The 20,149-nt window shown below is 43.5% G+C and overlaps 3 protein-coding genes across 9 annotated transcripts in view; 2 read left to right on the top strand and 1 right to left on the bottom strand.

Annotated features, from left to right (window-relative positions):
- The window catches only part of tsc1a (TSC complex subunit 1a), a 47,197-nt gene extending 41,532 nt beyond the window's left edge, over nt 1–5,665 (top strand). For all 4 annotated transcript variants that reach the window (XM_024002642.2, XM_024002641.2, XM_024002643.2 and 1 more), the window contains 3 exons: nt 1,415–1,602; nt 1,895–2,071; nt 3,397–5,665. In XM_024002642.2, the coding sequence (XP_023858410.1) occupies nt 1,415–1,602; nt 1,895–2,071; nt 3,397–4,048 (1,017 nt within the window). In that variant the 3' untranslated portion in view covers nt 4,049–5,665. The remainder of the gene's footprint in view (nt 1–1,414; nt 1,603–1,894; nt 2,072–3,396) is intronic.
- A 271-nt stretch (nt 5,666–5,936) lies between these two features.
- On the bottom strand, nt 5,937–7,258 carry spaca9 (sperm acrosome associated 9). The gene is given in 4 exon segments (XM_024002650.2): nt 5,937–6,318; nt 6,448–6,638; nt 6,704–6,777; nt 6,779–7,258. Coding segments are annotated over 4 exon segments (666 nt in total). The 5' UTR covers nt 6,865–7,258; the 3' UTR covers nt 5,937–6,003.
- Nucleotide 7,259: 1 nt separating this feature from the next.
- ak8 (adenylate kinase 8) overlaps nt 7,260–20,149 on the top strand; it is a 71,472-nt gene continuing 58,582 nt past the window's right edge. For 2 of the 4 annotated variants that reach the window (XM_024002649.2, XM_024002645.2), the window contains exons 1-4: nt 7,260–7,335; nt 7,791–7,895; nt 8,413–8,497; nt 8,952–9,001. In XM_024002649.2, coding sequence (XP_023858417.1) covers nt 7,261–7,335; nt 7,791–7,895; nt 8,413–8,497; nt 8,952–9,001 — 315 coding nt within the window. In that variant the 5' untranslated portion in view covers nt 7,260. Of the gene's footprint in view, nt 7,336–7,790; nt 7,896–8,006; nt 8,306–8,412; nt 8,498–8,951; nt 9,002–20,149 lie in introns of those variants that run through there. The other 2 variants (XM_024002646.2, XM_024002647.2) reach the window with 2 other exon arrangements.

Below are 20,149 nucleotides of genomic sequence, written 5' to 3'. Positions count from 1 at the left end.
AGCTAGCTAAACAATGAACCATAATCCCAACTCATAACGTTACTACCCTGCATGAATCTGTAGGTAGCTAACCAACCTGGTTCAATGTTAGCTAGCTAGCTAAAAGTACACTTTAACTTGAAATGAAAACAACTTTCTGACAAAATTAGAAACGTGTAATATCTGAAAATGTAGCTAGCTAGATTATCTTGCCAGTATACATGTATTGACGCTTATTCCTCTGTTATGTATGCCATGGTTTCCCTTAGTTTGAAGATGTAATCCAGAGACGGGTGTTTTTTATACAACAGCCTTCTGTGTGTTCTCTTTTCAACTTCCTCTGCAGATTTGCATTCAAACGCCAGAATTTTCACCAGCTCCTTAGCTATCATACTCTAATTCCAAGATTTCAAAACTCGGTCCTCCAGAAATTGGAGAGCAACACTTATGTAATTCTACTACGTGATATCTTTCAAAAAAGCCACGTTAGAAAGGATTACCTGGCCTCCCGGGTGGCGCAGTGGTCTAGGGCACTGCATCGCAGTGCTAGCTGCGCCACCAGAGTCTCTGGGTTCGCGCCCAGGCTCTGTCGCAGCCGGCCGCGACCGGGAGGTCCGTGGGGCGACGCACAATTGGCATAGCGTCGTCCGGGTTAGGGAGGGTTTGGCCGGTAGGGATATCCTTGTCTCATCGCRCTCCAGCGACTCCTGTGGCGGGCCGGGCGCAGTGCGCGCTAACCAAGGGGGCCAGGTACACAGTGTTTCCTCCGACACATTGGTGCGGCTGGCTTCCGGGTTGGAGGCGCGCTGTGTTAAGAAGCAGTGCGGCTTGGTTGGGTTGTTCTTCGGAGGACGCATGGCTTTCGACCTTCGTCTCTCCCGAGCCCGTACGGGAGTTGTAGCGATGAGACAAGATAGTAATTACTAGCGATTGGATACCACGAAAATTGGGGAGAAAATGTGATAAACTAAAAAAAAAATTAAAGTAAAGAAAGGATTACCTACACCTACTGACCAGCTCATATGATAGACAAAAGGGTGCTAAATGGCAGACCAATCCGAACTCATCTCTCGGCATGTCCAGCCCGCTCATTATCTCAGCCAATCATGGCTAGCTGGAAGGTTGCTTCCTTTTTCCGTGGCTAAACCAACTAGGCTCGTAATTTAACAATTTTATTTGTGTTTACAGATGTCATACAAGTTTGTTATTTAAGGCACATGAAAGTTCACATGTTCCAGAAGGCATTTCTGCCCAAAAATGCATTTTGATTAAAAAAAAGTGTTTTATGTTCAAATGGCTCTTGTGTGAAGCAGTGGCGCGCGACATATGCCTAGTTTCCTGAAACTAGTCACAAATGTGCACCCCTTTTGCATTCCCAGGACCAGGATAGGGAAACACTGCCATAGACTAAACCATTTCCTGGTCCTATCTGCAGGGGCTACAGATGCTGCAGTCATCCATGGGCAAGGAGCAGGAGTGTCTGCGTCAGAGCATGCTGCAGCAGACCCAGGGGCTGGAGGCAGCTCAGCAGCGCATCGGAGACCTGGAGGCCCAGCTGGCCAAGAAGGAGCACCTCATTCTGGAGCAGAAGTTGTTCCTGGAGGAAGTCAAAGGCCAGACCAAGTAAGGGCCCAATTCCACTCAACTTTTTTTTAGGCTATTGCGAGCTCTGATTCCCTTTATGTATTTTATTATTTTTCAAAGAGATTGAATTTAGGATGGTGGACAGATTTGAAAGGGGAGAACAGGTAGGAAGTGKTGGGGAGGCTGGATTCAACCGACATCAGCTACGTGCTTGGCTCCCAGTACCCAACTCAACTCTTATTATTCCACAATGGATGAACTGTATTGTGTACTTTTCCCCCCCTGTGAACTTTTACATTTTAAAGGTGTGTCTGTCTATGTGTAACCCCAGGGGCCAGCTGCAGGCGTCGGAGAGCAGGTACCTGGCCATGCGACGGGTCACCCAGGTGCTGCAGACGGAGATGCTGCAGCTCTACAGCCAGCTGGACGCCGAGATGCTGACCACCAACCAGAGTCTCTCAGAGTCTGACACCATCGAGCCCTCCAGCGCTCCTCCTGGCACTTCCAGGTGAGACCCAGCACCTCCTTTGATCCCTTTCCCACAGTATGAGGGATGGCTCCAGCTCCCACGGAATGGATATAACAGCCAAGGGCCTTAAACGTATAATTATGCAATATTGACAAAATGCTGCTGGTGTTTTTTTGTACAATGAATGTCTTCTCTCTGGGACAACGTTAAATGATATAACCGTGCCAAGTGCTACCAGCAGGAGATGGTCTTTTAGGTAGGCTATACCCAGTGCAGTGCAATTTGTATTAATTTGAGCCATCTCATCATCGCTACAGTCTAGAAATACAGTACTATTGAAACCAACTCAGTCAAGATTAGGGGTGTGAACGTTTTAAACTAAATTGGGATCCCACAAAATTGAAATCACTGCAGCTGGCTTGCATGCTCTTTCTCTTCACTAATAATGTGAGTGTGTGTGTGTTCTGTCTTCGATCTGTTGCCTGCACAATAACCTAGCCTATTTATTAATGATAGGCCCTGCTTTACTGAAGTTGCGATACATTGCAAGCCAAGAAATGCGAAATATACATTCCATTGCAAGATAAAGCTTTTGATTGCCGATAGATAGGCCTAGTGCACGGTTCTGACTATGCCTGGTGGCCAACCTGCCTATACTGTGCCCATCCCCCATCTCTCCGTCCCTCGGTAGCTTGCTATGAAAGATGCAAGTGTTTGTTCTCAGAAGTACGCCAACTAATCAGTCTCTTCCGTGCCAAAAATACTGAATCTTAGGAGTCGATTCCTAGCGGAATATGTTTTCTTTCTACTAAATGTCTTTCTTTTTTAGGAGAGCATGGCTTGCATCAGGCAGTTTAAGATTATGTGATGGATGGCAGTCCCCATTTCAGAAGCTGCATTCCTTTACTGACAAGTAAAATGCCCATTTAAGTGGGGCTTCAAAACTTATCTCCAGAGAAGGTTTTGTTTCTGCATTTAAAAAGCACCCTTGGACAAACAAACATGCTGTAAGCCTGAGGTGCTTTCAAGGGTTATATGACTGCGGTAGATATAACTTCATTGCCTGGCCCTAGCGGTTATACATAAGTATTAGGACCATAATTCTGCATTGTGAGTTGACGTCAAAATAATAATCTTGTTTTAACAGAAAACCGTAAATGGCCGTTTTAAATGTCAAGCAAAATTGTCAATTTGTCACAGGATAAAGGAGAGGAGGTTACCCTGTACATAAATTAAAAGTAGGTACTATGGACTAATCCCAGAGAGGTACAGCTCTTGAACAGAATGTTTTGTTTTATGTAGTGAAGCTGAAGACCAATGTAAAAAGATGAACAATAGTGTGTGTGTGTCTGTGTGTTTGCTAGGCCAAATGGCAGCAGTAGCAGAACTGTGCCAACTGCTCAGGGCAGCTCTGACCAACGCACCCAAGCGTGGCCGCCTGGCAACGGAAGCACTTTACCACCCGGGGGTGGAGCTCAGTCCACTACCTCGGTGACCCTCAACGGCAGTCTGAAACAGCCCCCTCTCCTGTCAGAGATGTCCCCGACCCACCTGGCCGCCTTTCCATTTTCCCTCTCCCCCGCTGGCACCCCCTTCACTGTGGGTACCTACCCCAGTGCCAAGAGCTTCCTGGGAATGCACGCCCGAGAGCTGTTCCGCAACAAAAGTGATAGCCAGTGTGACGGGGATGAGGACACCCAGCTCAGTAGTCTCTCTCACAGCCTAGTCGCCGGTGAGGAGAGCAGAGAGTCGACAGAGAACGTCCAGTCCAGCCCATTTCCTCCTCCCGCCACAGGCATCCCCCCCCATTCTCCTCCTCCTGCTGCTGCTCCTCCATCACAGGGCTCTGCTCAGTCTGCTTTGGCCCAGGAGCCACCCCCGTCAGACAGCCAGCAGCTTAGGGCCCACCACGGGCAGGGGGCAAGGCCTAGGGCCAGCGCTGCCGCTGCTGCCCGCCAGAGGAGGAAGGACCTGCGGATCATGGACTACAATGAAACACAGCAGGAGCACATCTGACGATGAGAGGGAGGGGTGGGGCAACAGCTGCTGAGGAGCTGACACTGTAACAACAGATGTAAGAAATATCTCTAAATGCAGTGTTATTTTCACAGTTTCCCCAGTGGATGGGCGAATACAGGTTCATACAAAGCTCTATTATATAAACAAGAAAAAAATAATACATTTCCCTAAGCAAGGGACAATGAGCAAATTTGGCCTCATAATTAGCTTTTTAATGTATTCTGTCGAAGGGCCACTGCTATATGTATCCATTAGGGGGAGCAAGAGTGAACAAAAAGTATTCAACAGTGAACATGGATTAACATGGATTCCTTATGGCAAGTCCTATCACACACAATTGGTCTATTGGGTGTGTAAATCTATATATTAAGGCTACGTTGGTCTGTGTGATGTAAAACGAATAACAGCAACAGGAAAACGAGCAAGAATCTTTTGTTAGATGTTTTAATAAGCTATTTATTTATGGTTTTGGCACACCCCAATCTAGAATGGCCTGAACTTTCTGTAGGGTTCGGAGGGTCCTACTCACAAGTGCAATACTTTTCTCAAATGGATTCATCTTGTTTTTTTGTTGCTTGGTCAAAGGCCTCATAGCCTCAGCTTTTTCAGAACACTTCTTGAGTTGTTCCATCACATTTCCCTCCCCAAAACACTCAGTGCCTCTTGTTTTAACACATATAGCTCTACAAATAGGTACGAAAGTTATTGCAATAATCTGTTATAATTTATAACCAGCTAAAGAGAAGCTTAAAGAGTATCAAGTAACAATATTTTGTTTTCTTGATTCAATGGGCATGATCCCACCATACAATGAAGTTTTACAGCAATAATGCATCTTGCCTAGGTTCAAGCTAAATCTCTAGCTCAGGTCGTTAGTGCGTGTTCCTGCAGTAGTGGAGGAACGTGCAGTAACACCCTGGACCAGAGCTAGTTAATTCTCATACATTCTCTTGAGTTACATGTGCCACGTGGCATCCATCTTGCTTTTTGGGGGTTTATTGATCAAGTTGACGTGGATCACTGCATTATTTTGTCTAGGCTAGAGGCCTGTGTTCTTTTGGATATTCAGTGCCTTGATGGCTGCACACAACTGCCAGAACTACTGCAGTGGGACTCTGATGGCGCTCTTGATGTCTTGGCATTGAAGCTATGCCAGGTATATGTCCCTCTTCATAGAGGTCCTTCCTCACCCAATGCCTTTAAAGTGAATCGGGTCAAATTGTAGTTCTAAACATGGACATATTGTGAGTTTCTGTTGCCATATAGTCAATCGTCATCTAGGGTGACAATCATTATTGTTCCATCCCCTACTCAGGATCAAGACTTGCAAGCTAGTCAGTTAAGTCACATATCCATTGAAGTCAGTATTACCCATCTCCAGCTGTTATCCTCAAAGCATGGTCTCTGTCCAAGATCCTGGTGTCAATTCAAGTGTTCCTTTTTCCCCCCACATCTTTTGTTATCAGGCATGTAAATCAATGTTAAACACCATCGGAATGAGGAAACTATGGTACAGTGAATCTGACGGTATGTTAAGACAGTTCTGATTACAAATGTTCTGAAAACAAAAAGGGGAAAAAAATTAACTGAACAATATAAATCAATACAAATATTTTGCATTGTCTCTTTTTTTTTCAGTTTGCCGAGAGCACACAAACATTGCTACATGGTAATTTAACAAGATGTGGTTATGGGCGCCGAGATAGTTATTTACCGTCTTATTCTACAGTGTCAGTGGGGTTTAGAAAAGCCACCGCATTGTTTTGATATAAGTGATTTCTGTCTCAAAACGCAAATGCTGTTAAACTATTTGTCCAGTTTCAGTCTGTTGTATGAAACATTGTGTAATATGGTTGCCAAGTTCTGAGTAATAGTTGATCACAAGTCAAACCAAGAGAAACCAACTTTATTGCAATGCTGATTTATGTAAAATAGAGGAAATGGTCAAAGGCCTAATCCTGGTGGTGAGGCTGGCTTGATTGCATGCCTGTTCTCTTAGCCTGGGTCTTCCTAGTGTTATGAGCACCAGTAGCGTGCCCAGTCAGGCTGAAAGACACGTCTCCCACACCAGCCGTCCCACCTCGCTGTCCTGAGGACTCAAGCACATCCACATTAGGATTCCCAGCAGATGTGTTGTGCTGGCCGCAGTAGGTGTAGGAACTGGCCAACCTTTGCAGTAGCTCCAGTGCTAGTGGGATAAGGCTTACCACACCACCGTAGTAGTTCCTGGCCTCGTCACAGCTCRATTCACTTCATCATGTGGGTAACTACAGACAAAGAAAGGACCTGGGTTAGAAAACAGGCAAAATAGTCCAACCTCACAACTCCAGTTTAAAATGCAACTGATATTCTGCAACATTTACCATATCTATTGTCGAAGTCGGTCCTTGATGTACATGGGCCTGCAGTTTGCTGATGTTGCAGTTGTAGCTGAGAAGCAACCTGTAAGTGTCTAGGATGACACCTCCAGGGCTTTGGTTGTTGCCCTTCAGGAGCCTCAGAACAGCCCTCTACTCATCCACCATTTTCAAGAAGAGGGTAAAAATGTGTAGATCTGTGGCATTAATACAGTGGTGCTCCATGTACCCTTGAACGTGTGCAAAAAGGGATGGGTTCATTATTTTATTTTAAAAAAGGACCTGTGAGAATAACTGTTGAGAGATGGTCTCACCTGCATGACTGATGCCACTGGTTCTGTCCTATCATGAGCATGCTCTTGTGACCTCTAGGGCTGCTATGAAAATGAACTGCTGCAGTTTGAAGAGGTTATGTGTGTGTTAAATGGCCTTCAACCTCTCCCTTGCCTCACGCATTGTGACCCTTGCCAGTTGTGCACACTTGTCAACAGGAAAATGCCATTTGAGATGGATAGGTTTACACTATGGAGCTGCAGCACAATATGTATACTCTGCTGCTCTGGACAAAGTCTCTAGACAGACAGCCTTGTACCAATGTAAGTTCTGGGTTTTCGAGACAACAATGGAAAGGTCCTAATAAATACAGTTTACCTGCTGGTCTATGTGCTGAGTCAGTCTAGCAGTATCAATATTTTTTCCCTGGATAAAAAGTTACAAATAGCGCAGAATTTTGCTAAATGATAGACACTGTAGTGTGTAGTACATGATTGACAACGAAGCACTGTGGTCTCAGAATGTTGTCTTGAGGAGTCGAACCAACAATCAACGAGCGTTCTGACGTTGCTGGGCAACATGACACCAATTACGTTTTCCTTAGCAACGTGTGAATGGGTCTTGGCAAGCGACTTGGATTCGTGTTATAAGCGGGTAAGAAAATATTTTACCATTTTCCAAAAGCCAGTTCCAAACTAAGCTATCTACTTAGCCACATTTCATTAAATATTGTACAAGTTCATTCGTTTTGTCAAAAACCCAAGTGAAACGCCATGTTTACTGATAGTTAGAATTTGCTAGTTAGCTAGCATTTTGGTTAGCAAAGAGCAAAAAACACGTAGCTTGTTTACTTCGACTAGCTTGGTCAACCAATCTCTCAGCCAGAGGGCCTAGAAGTAGGACCAACGGGGCCTCAGAGGGCTTTCAGGGGGTCCCTAAAAAACAAGGCTAAATTAGCAACAAAGCCAAAACACAGCGCTCACATTCAATGGAATAACTATTTGACATTCAGACATTAAAACATTTCATTGTGCAATTACATGGCAAAGTTGTTAGGTATTCAGTTTGTTACTTGTTACACAATATCCCACCTTTTCCCCATCAAACAGACTGCAAATCACCGTATTGCAATGGATGAAACGGCAAAACCACTAAGAATTCCACCTGAAATGGCTATTTATGCAGAGAAGCATGAAATATTTGATTTAGTCCAGGTAAACCTATTTACTATTTCATTTGACAATAACATTGCAAAAGATTCCCACTAGTTACCCACCACCTCACGAGTCTGGTCTCAGATCTGTTTGCTATCATGTCAACGCCCTGTCATGCCAAAACAGATCTGTAACCTGACTACCGGTTTGACAAGAGGGAGTACAGCTACAACCGGAAGTGACTCTTTGTGGCAGGTTAGGTGAGCATTTCAGCTAACCCTAACCTTTTCCCAACCTTAACCCTAGTCTCCTAACCTGCCACATTAATTATCCTAACCTGCTATGAAAAAGTAACTTCCGGTTGTAGCTGTACTCCCTCTAGTCAGAACCCAGGCTACCTCTGCTCTCCTTTTGCTTCTACTCCCTTCATCCTGACTGATCTGTCATCTTACTCTTTTTCATCGGAGCTGGTGATGAAGACTACTACTACTTTCATCCCTTTCAATGCTTGTTTACATTTTAAGAAAAATACAAATAAAACATGCTCTAATGGTAGAAAGCGATTTTGTTTTTTTAGACATTGGTGACGAATCTTATGGTTGATAAGCCAGAGGATCCCATCCAGTATCTAATCGTTCTTCTCAAAAGGGGCAGTGTTGAGGGTAAGTGCTCTCTGGTCCACATACAGTAGGTATTTCATGATGGTAACAAATTCAGGTTGGTCCCTACCCGTTTGGTTCGTAAACGATTTCCGTAATGAATACACCTGTGATGTGCATACAACTGATTTCGTGTAGTGTTGTTATTCTACCACTAGGTGACACTATATGAGAAGTATAGCCACTGGCTGTGTTTACATTGGCAGCCCAATTCTGATATTTTTCCCACTAATTKGTCAATTGACCAATCACATCAGATCTTTTCACATCAGCTCTGTTTCAATTGGTCAAAATTCCAATTAGTGGGGAAAAATATCAGAATTGGGATACCTGTGTAAACGCTGCCTATGAGGTGCCTGGCATTCACATCCCACATGTCAATATCATGTCTTTTCGTTTAATATTGTTTCCTGAAACTAAATTGTGGTCGTAATACATGTTTGTTTAATTTTTGCAGTACCCAGAGTGATGTTGTTAGGTCCACCTGCATCAGGGAAAAGAACTGTTGTGAGTAGATGTTTGTTCTCAAAACTGATTTTAAAGCCTACAGTATTAGGATGAATTGAGATGTCATGAAAATGGATGGATTTGGTTTGGGATAAAATATTCTTTGTATTTGTAACATAAGACAGTAGCTGTACTACGCCACCTCTTGGTTTACACCGGAGGAAAGGGAAGCTCCAAAATGCTAAGCCATAAGGTTCCCAACACAGGCCTACCAAATGAATGACAGAAGTACACCAAAATACAAAAAAGCATGTGACAATGAACAATGGTAAACTGCTAATATTTGATCAGGGCTATCTTTTTACATGACAACTTTGTTTCAGTACTAAAAACGAAGAGCAAAGAACGGGCTGGCATTTCACTTCTAAAGAGAAGAATGACATGACAAAAAAACATGAATACATTTGACCATTGACAAAATTCAAGCTTGCAAATGTTTTTTTTAAAGAAAAATTAGAAATTGCAATTAGAAAATACGTTTTCTTTACAGATATACGAGTCCCAAGATATGGCTTGTGATTTTAACACCTAGGGAAGGACAAATTAATAAAATAAATGTCCTTTACCCTTATATATATAGTGCATTTGGTAAGTATTGAGACAGAACTCTTCCCTTTTTCCACATTGTGTTACATTACAGCCTTATTCTAAAATTGATTAAATTATTTTTCCCCTCATCAATCTACACACAATACCCAATAATGACAAAGCGAAAACAGCTTTTTATAAATGTTTGCAAATGTATTACAAATTAAAAACGGATACCTTATTTGCATAAGTATTCAGACCTTTTGCTATGAGACTTGAAATTGAGCTCAGGTGCATCCTGTTTCCATTGATCATCATCCTTGAGATGTTTCTACAACTTCATTGGTGTCCACCTGTGGTAAATGCAATTGATTGGACATGATTTGGAAAGGCACACACCTGTCTATATAAGGTCCTACAGTTGACAGTGCATGCCAGAGCAAAAACCAAGCCATGAGGTCGACGTAATTRTCCGTAGAGCTCCGAGACAGGATTGTCTCGGAGGCACAGACCCAAGGCACAGACCTGGGGAAGGGTACCAAAACAATTCTGCAGATTTTAAGATCCCCAAGAACACAGTGGCCTTCATCATTCTCAAATGGAAGAAGTTTGGAACCACCAAGACTCTTCCTAGAGATGGCTGCCCAGCCAAACTGAGCAATAGGGGGAGAAGGGCCTTAGTCAGGGAGGTGACCAAGAACCCAATGATCACTCTGACAGAGCTTCAGTTTCTCTGTGGAGATCGGAGAACCTTCCAGAAGGTCAATCTCTGCAGCACTCTACCAATCAGGCCTTTATGGTAGAGTGGCCAGATGGAAGCCGACGCTTGAGAGGATCTGCAGAGAAGAATGGGAGAAACTCCCCAAATACAGGTGTGCCAAGTTTGTAGCGTCATACCCAAGAAGACTGTAATCACTGTCAAAGGTGCTTCAACAAAGTACTGAGTAAAGGGTCTAAATTCTTATGTAAATGTCATATTTTGCGGTACTATTTAATGAAGCTGCCAGTTGAGGAATTGTGAGGTGTCTGTTTCTCAAACTAGACACGCTAATGTACTTGTCCTCTTGCTCAGTTGTGTACCTTGGCCTCCCACTCCTCTTTCTATTCTGGTTAGAGCCAGTTTGTGCTGTTCTGTGAAGGGAGTAGTACACAGCGTTGTTCGAGATCTTCAGTTTCTTGGCAATTTCTCGCATGGAATAGCCTTTATTTCTCAGAACAAGAATAGACTGACGAGTTTCAGAAGTACGTTTTTTGTTTCTGGCCATTTTTGCCTGTAATCAAACCCACAAATGCTGATGCTCCAGATACTCAACTAGTCTAAAGAAGCCCAGTTTTATTGCATCTTTAATCAGAACAACAGTTTTCAGCTGTGCTAACATAATTGCGAAAGGGTTTTCTAATGATCAATTAGCCTTTTTAAAATGATAAACTTGGATTAGCTAACACAACGTGCCATTGGAACACGAGTGATGGGTTGCTGATAATGGGCCTCTGTACACCTAATGTAGATATTCCATGAAAAAAATCTGCCGTTTCCAGCTACAATAGTCATTTACAACATTAACGATGTCTACATTGTATTTCTGATCAATTTGATGTTGTTTTAATGGACAGAAATTAATTTTCTTTCAAAAACAAGGACATTTCTAAGTGACCCCAAACTTTTGAATGTGGTTGTGTATGTCATACAGTTCACAAAATATCAACACATGCTCCACCATTTCCTCCACTAAACACTCATCACACAGACCTGTTTCATGTCTTCCTATCATCCACAACTTGGCATTCAAACCTGTGTGCCCAAACCGTAGTCTACTCCACACAACTTCGTGTCCTACATCCCATACTCCCCACGTCTTCTTTTACTGATCGATGCATGCAATAAAATTGCCTCCCCTTACTACGAGCATCCCACTCCCTTTGCCAAAGATCGAGCCCTTTTGCCTGGATCAAGGACTTGACTTCCCTGTGGCCCAGTGTGACCTGAATATCTACCACCTCTCTCCTCACAGCACTCTTAGCCACCACATCAGCCTTCTCATTACCCTCCACACCCACATGGGCGGGAACCCAACAAAAGCTTACCACCACTCCCATCCTCTCCAATCCCATTAACAGCACCATCATCTCCACAAAAAGTCTCCCCTATCCAACCTGCCCGCCTTCACACTTTTTTCCCCACCTTTATTTCACCAGGTAGGCTAGTTGAGAACAAGTTCTCATTTACAACTGCGACCTGGCCAAGATAAAGCAAAGCAGTGCGACACAAACAACAACACAGTTACACATGGAATAAACAAGCGTACAGTCAATAACAATAGAAAAAAAATTGTCTATATACAGTGTGTGCAAATGGCGTGAGGAGGTAAGGCAATAAATAGGCCATAGTAGCAAGTAATTACAATTTAGCAAATTAACACTGGAGCGATACATGTGCAGATGATGATGTGCAAGTAAAAATACTGGTGTGCAAAAGAGCAGAAAAGTAAATAAAAACAATATGGGGAAGAGGTAGGTAGATTAGATGGGCTATTTACAGATGATAGCTGATGTTTAAAGTTAGTGAGGGACTGCAGCCCAAACAACACTGCAGCCCAATCAGAGCAGATCGCACCTCAGTGGTTTCACCTCCAACCATCTCAAACCTATAATCATGGCCATCAACTCTGCCGCATATACACTGACACATAATCAGTTAACCGCTTACAAACTCCAACATTGAAGTCTGGGATATACACCCCAGCCCCCACCCTTCCACTGACTGGATCCTTTGAACCATCTGTATATATCCTTAAAAACAAATAAAACCGATTTATCTATATATCTCTCCACACACCATCTCATGTCCTCACCCCATTCGCTCCTGCCCTCAATCATGTCCACATCTACATTTGGTTTCGGAAACGGGCACAGAGAGACGTTCCCCAATGCAATTGCCGGCCCTATCTTTCTCTCCCCCAGTCCATATTCTACAACCTTCTGCCCGATTGTCCACCCTTATACCCTCTGCTTACCCCCTCCTCGCTCCTAGCATTCCCCAGTTGCCTAGACCCCTAAGAGGTTTTTAATGAACTCCCTTTAAACCTCGCCCAGTACATTAATGCAGTTTGCCACGCCTTATCCTCAGTGGTAGTTCCCCACAATCCACCTGCAATGCCGTCCTGAAGTCACCCACACATAATCTCAGTGCCCTTGACTGTATCCTTTCCAGCACTATAGTACAGTTTTGGCTGACGATGCATATACAAAGCACCCATAATCCAAAGATAACCTGATCAATGCATGGCACATATACAACAGTGTTTGTCTACCCGACCCCTAATCATATCCTGACACTGCCTTTATGAGGTTCACCACCTTTCTACATTTAATTTCAATACTCTCATCAAACAACATACTTAAACTCAGACGCCCTACCTATATCCTGACTGTATATTTGCAGCCCTAACATCTTTAACCTTCCTCCTAGAAAAGACCATAAAGCAGGACTTGGCCACAGACATCCTAAACCCCCATGTTAGAGACCAATCTTGCACACTCCCACAGCTTCTTGCATCTTCTTCATCACATATTTCACATTCCCACTTCTCTTCCATACAGCCCATCATCAGCATACAAGGCCAATACCCACTCCCTATCCCACCTCCTTAAATATGTAATCTATCATCAGGGTGAACAACACCAGACTAACCACACTTTCCTTAGGAGTACCATTGTCCACTTTAAACCGGATTGATAATTCGGATCCAACCCTCACCCGTATGACTCGATCGAAAAGGAAGTCCATGATCCAGTTATACAGACCAATGCACTCAACTTGATCAACAACCCTTCCCTCCACATGGAATTGTAAGGTTTCTCAATGTCAAAACGCACAACACTCATCACCTCTTTTATTGTCAGGGCCTTTGCTATCTCTGTACTAACTGTAACCAGGGCATCCATGGCAGACCTCCGTCTCCTGAAACTCATCAAACCCCTAACATCCAAGAAATACATCATCCTACTCACTATCATCTTTTCCATCAACTTACACATATTGGATGTCAGCTCGATAAGCCTATAACTGCCCGCCCTAGTGGGATTTTTACCTGGTTTTACAAACGGCAACAGATTCCCTTCAAACTCTAGCAGCACTGTAGTGCTTTCTACACCATCCTCCCTTTTCTTACTGTTCATTCTCCTCGCCTCAACCACTTTTCACCTCCCTCTTAAACTCGTCTATTGACACCTCCATCAGTACTCCCGCAATCACCCCTCTCACTTTCGCCATTCTGCAAGCGATATGGCATTTCACCCTACCTCCATTTAGAGCCTCCATTTTCAATATCTTGTCCCTCTGAGTTATATTAACTGCAAATATCAATACCTTTCCTTTCCCTACGCACCTAGCATCTTTTACATGTCCTATATCTGATTTGATGGCTTTTGACAATGTAATCGGTTGTAACATTTTGCTGGTTGGCTCAGAAAAGACAATCATTACTTTGTTCTTCTGTACCTCATCTCCTGCCTGTTTGCTCTTCTAGATTACCCCCTTCTATTTATGTCCCCATCTGTGGTAAATCAACCCTCATCCCCTTTTCTGAACCTTTTCTTATTTTTCTCCCGTACAGTCGTGTAGGTAGACTCCTCACTAATACTACTGCCTTCATCCATCTCAGACTTACTCCCATCTGAGCTACGTGCCATGGCTATTTAGCTCCACCAATCAAACGCAACACTGTGTTCACTTTCGAAACCGAACGTTATGATCGAACACCAAAAAAAATGACAGCCTTCTTCCTCTATGGTATTATGGTGGTCCGCAAACGTACATTATAGGTGCATGCCGCCACCTACTGTGTGGGGTGAAATGTAACAACAACAAAAAATAATGTTGTTTCAGCTGTAAAGTCCTGGAGATCCAAAACCCTTTTTGCTGCATTCACAATTATGTAAAGTTTCTCCGATTTCTTGTTAGTTTGACCAGGCCCAGATCCAGGATGACATGCCTGAGGGAGCATTTAAATCCATGGGGGTAGTATTGCTTTAGAGCCCTAATAAAACAAGGTAGATTGGTCCTACATTTTTGTATATTTGAACAGTAGTATCTGAAATGTAGACGTACACATCAACAACTATCGTTTTATAGAACACAAGAAAGATATGTGCCCACTACGACATAAACTCAGCAAAAAAAGAAACTCACTGTCAACTGCGTTTTATTTTCAGCAAACTTAACGTGTAAATATTTGTATGAACATAAGATTCAACAACTGAGACATAAACTGGACAAGTTCCACAGACATGTGATTAACAGAAATGGAATAATGTGTCCCTGAACAAAGGGGGGTCAAAATCAAAAAGTAACAGTCAGTATCTGGTGTGGCCACCAGCTGCATTAAGTACTGCAGTGCATCTCCTCATGGACTGCACCAGATTTGCCAGTTTTTGCTGTGAGATGTTACCCCACTCTTCCACTCCACGAAGAGCCTGCACGTTTCCAGACATTTCTGGGGGGAATGGCCCTAGCCCTCACCCTCCGATCCAACAGGTCCCAGACGTGCTCAATGGGATTGAGATCCAGGCTCTTCGTTGGCCATGGCAGTACACTGACATTCCTGTCTGGCAGGAAATCACACACAGAACGAGCAGTATGGCTGTTGGCATTGTCATGCTGGAGGGTCATTTCAGGATGAGCCTGCAGGAAGAGTACCACATGAGGGAGGAGGATGTCTTCCCTGTAACGCACAGCGTTGAGATTGCCTGCAATGACAACAAGCTCAGTCCGATGATGCTGTGACACACCTCCCCAGATTATGACGGACCCTCCACCTCCAAATCGATCCCGTTCCAGAGCACAGGCCTCGGTGTAACGCTCATTCCTTCGATGATAAACGCGATGTCTGGCGAGGACCTGCCTTACAACAGGCCTACAAGCCCTCAGTCCAGCCTCTCTCAGCCTATTGCGTCTGAGCACTGATGGAGGGATTGTGCGTTCCTGGTGTAACTCGGGCAGTTATTGTTTCCATCCTGTACTTGTGTACTTGTGCCGCAGGTGTGATGTTCGGATGTACCGATCCTGTGCAGGTGTTACACGTGGTCTGCCACTGCGAGGACGATCAGCTGTCCGTCCTGTCTCCCTGTAGCGCTGTCTTAGGCGTCTCACAGTACGGACATTGCAATTTATTGCCCTGGCCGCATCTGCAGTCATCATGCCTCCTTGCAGCATGCCTAAGGCACGTTCACGCAGATGAGCAGGGACCCTGGGCATCTTTCTTTTGGTATTTTTCAGAGTCAGTAGAAAGGCCTCTTTAGTGTCCTAAGTTTTCAATAACTGAGATCTTAATTGCCTACCGTCTGTAAGCTGTTTGTCTTAACGACCGTTCCACAGGTGCATGTTCATTAATTGTTTATGGTTCATTGAACAAGCATGGGAAACAGTGTTAAACCCTTTACAATGAAGATCTGTGAAGTTATTTGGATTTTTACGAATTATCTTTGAAAGACAGGGTCCTGAAAAAGGACATTTCTTTTTTTGCTGAGTTTAAATAGCTACCTAGGCCTACACATAATGTGCGCCTACCAACACGCACAGATCAGCTCCACAGAATGAGCACCATGGCAAAAATTTTCTTGCATGCTTCATAGCTTAAACTTCAATAATTAGAATTATAGGCTATATTGCTGTTAGATATGTGACTTGCTTAGTTAAATAAAGGTTAAATAAAAACATTTAAAAATAAATATATCAATCAAAGTTTATTTTTCACGTGCGCCGAATACAACAGGTGTAGACCTTACAGTGAAATGCTTACTTACAGGCTCTAACCAATAGTGCAAAAAAGGTATTAGGTGAACAATAGGTAGGTAAAGAAAGAAATAAGTAAAAAGACAGACTATATACAGTAGCGAGGCTGCATACAGATACCGGTTAGTCAGGCTGATTGAGGTAGTATGTACATGTAGATATGGTTAACGTGACTATGCATATATGATGAACAGAGAGTAGCAGAAGCGTAAAAGAGGGGTTGGTGGGTGGGACACAATGCAGATAGCCCGGGTAGCCATTTGATTACCTGTTCAGGAGTCTTATGGCTTGGGGGTAAAAACAGTTGAGAAGCCTTTTTATCCTAGACTTGGCACTCCGGTACCGCTTGCCATGCGGTAGAGAGAACAGTCTATGACTGGGGTGGCTGGGATCTTTGACAATTTTTAGGGCCTTCCTCTGACACCGCCTGGTGTAGAGGTCCTGGATGGCAGGCAGCTTAGCCCCAGTGATGTACTGGGCCGTACGCACTACCCTCTGTAGTGCCTTGCAGTCAGAGGCCGAGCAATTGCCGTACCAGGCAGTGATGCAACCAGTCAGGATGCTCTCGATGTTGCAGCTGTAGAACCTTTTGAGGATCTCAGGACCCATGCCAAATCTTTTTAGTTTCCTGAGGGGGAATAGGCTTTGTTGTGCCCTCTTCACGACTGTCTTGGTGTGTTTGGACCATTCTAGTTTGTTGTTGATGTGGACACCTAGGAACTTGAAGCTCTCAACCTGCTCCACTGCAGCCCCGTCGATGAGAATGGGGGCGTGTTCGGTCCTCCTTTTCCTGTAGTCCACAATCATCTCCTTACTCTTGGTTACGTTGAGGGATAGGTTGTTATTCTGGCACTACCCGGCCAGGTCTCTGACCTCCTCCCTATAGGCTGTCTCGTCGTTGTCGGTGATCAGGCCTACCACTGTTGTGTCGTCTGCAAACTTAATGATGGTGTTGGAGTCGTGCCTGGCCATGCAGTCGTGGGTGAACAGGGAGTACAGGAGGGGACTGAGCGCACACCCCCGGGGAGCTCCAGTGTTGAGGGCAGGGAGGAGGCGTTTTCATAGTATTGATATTACTTTTTCAGTAGCCTGTGTAATGCAAATTAGTGATAACAGAGTGAACGTTTGCCAACGTTCTTTTAGTAGGCTACACATGGTATTGGTCGTACTACTGCGACATACAAAATGTAAAAACATTTTGGCCTATCTGAAATGAAGCCATATACACAACAACTGTTATGTTGAAGCATGCAATGCTTAAGAGAAGCCACTCAAAGACTGTGATATGGAATTTTATTATTCAATGTTCATACATTTCAATTATTCTTATCGGTCTGCAAACCAGATTTTGTAATTTTCTGGTTTAAATGAAACAGACAGAATTCCCAGCTCACAATAGTCAAATCAATGTTTATTCACGAGAGCTCTGCAGTTAATATACAAAGACATTCCTTTTATACCATTCTTCTCACTTACGCACACACATGCACACTAACATTAGGAGAGCTATCTTCTTCTCCAGAATTCTCACCACAGTTTATCACTACCCAGCCGATTTAGTTCCATTCCCCCCAGATTAGGGAAACCTGGAGAGGTACTCCTTGTCCTATCGTAATTTCTCAGTGTTCTAGCCGGGTCGGTTCAAACACAGTTTAATTGTCGTCTGTGTTTTCTTTAGGCACACACACACACATTCCTCTCTTCCCCAGTCCAACCTAGTTGGACTTATGTTTAATATTTTTATTATTCGTTATATATGCTCCATAACCTATACTCCCTWATGGTTATGTTTCCGGGTTGAATTATTTAATCATTATCTTTAACCTTATAATTATTTTATCAGACTGGTAGCTAAAGATCCCGTCATTAAAACAGCACACACCATAAACATCGATTCAGGACCAATGTTCCAATTTCAGCACCATCGGAGTGGACAGCCAGGACAACAGGAGCACTGTGCCAGGGTTCACCTCAGAGCACAACTAATTAGGCTACATTGGTTATTGTCCCTATACCCATCAAATAACGCCAAGCTGTATATCTATCAATAGCAATTAGACATGCAAGTAGCCTAATGACATTAAGAATCACAGATACAACTAAAATATCCATTGAAGTAAAAAGCAAAGGCCTAAACTATACATACATTACGTAACTTTTTTGTCAAACAAGTAGTAGGCTTACATGAGGAAAAACCAAGGAATAAATCATTCTGGCACGGCGGCCAGGGCCATAACCTGTTTGGCCGCATGAACAACCAGCGCGACACATACGACAACATCCGGTGAAATTGCAGAGCGCAAAATACAAAATCGTAATATTAAACATTCATGAAAATACAAGTGTCATACACTGCACTGTTCGTTTGTTCTTCTGACATACAATAAATCAACACCATACCACTCCTGGTCACTTTGATTGACTCAACCTTTCCCAGTGTGTCCTCCACCATCTTCTTGACCACAAAAGGATCTCCCAAAAACACATCCTTATCCAATGAATTGTACTCCAACAAGGAACGAGGCATTATTAGACCGAGGTTTGTCTTCATTAACAATTTAAGCCCTAAAAAATTTTATGCTACAATTTTCCACACATTTCCATTAACTTTAATGCGCCATCCGACAGTGTTTCCACTTCCGCCATCGAGAGAGACTTCCCAAAATGGCTTACTTCCACTTCCCTTATAAAGGCTAGCAGAAATGGCCCAATACCTGAAACAGTGTCACAACTGGTAGACCTCCCATGGTCCCAACAAGCATTTAAACATTGAAGGCTAGTCTACAGTGCCTTGCAAAAGTATTCATCCCCCTTGGCATTTTTCCTATTTTGATGCATTACAACCTGTAATTTAAATAGATTTTTATTTGGATTTCATGTAATGGACATACACAAAATAGTCCAAATTGGTGAAGTGAAATGATTTAAAAATAATAATAATAAAATGGAAAAGTGGTGCGTGCATATGTATTTGCTATGAAGTCCCTAAATAAGATCTGGTGCAACCAATTACCTTCAGAAGTCACATAATTAGTTAGATTGCACACACGTGGACTTTATTTAAGTGTCACATGATCTCAGTATATATACACCTGTTCCGAAAGGCCCCAGAGTCTGCAACACCGCTAAGCAAGGTGCACCACCAAGCAAGCGGCACCATGAAGACCAAGGAGCTCTTCAAACAGGTCAGGGACAAAGTTATGGAGAAGTACAGATCAGAAACTTTGACCATCCCATGGAGCACCATTAAATCCATTATTAAAAAATGGAAAGAATACGGCACCACAACAAACCTGCCAAGAGAGGGCCACCCACCAAAACTCACAGACCAGGCAAGGAGGGCGTTAATCAGAGAGGCAACAAAGAAACTAAAGATAACCCTGAAGGAGCTGCAAAGCTCCACAGCGGAGATTGGAGTATCTGTCCATAGGACCACTTTAAGCCGTACACTCCACAGAGCTGGGCTTTATGGAAGAGTGGCCAGAAAAAAAGCCATTGCTTAAAGAAAAAAATAAGCAAACACGTTTGATGTTCGCCAAAAAGCATGTGGGAGACTCACCAAACATATGGAAGAAGGTACTCTGGTCAGATGAGACTAAAATTGAGCCTTTTTGCCATCAAGGAGAACGCTATGTCTGGTGCAAACCCAACACCTCATCACCCCGAGAACACTATCCCACAGTGAAGCATGGTGGTAGCAGCATCATGCTGTGGGGATGTTTTTCATTGGCAGGGACTGGGAAACTGGTCAGAATTGAAGGAATGCTGGATGGCGCTAAATACAGGAAATTTCTTGAGGGAAACCCGTTTCCGTCTTCAAGAGATTT

The sequence above is a fragment of the Salvelinus sp. IW2-2015 genome, linkage group LG15, assembly GCF_002910315.2.
Source record: "Salvelinus sp. IW2-2015 linkage group LG15, ASM291031v2, whole genome shotgun sequence".
NCBI classification, from domain to species: domain Eukaryota; kingdom Metazoa; phylum Chordata; class Actinopteri; order Salmoniformes; family Salmonidae; genus Salvelinus; species Salvelinus sp. IW2-2015.
Note: the sequence above shows the minus strand (reverse complement) of the source record. Positions and strands in the feature narration are given on the sequence as shown.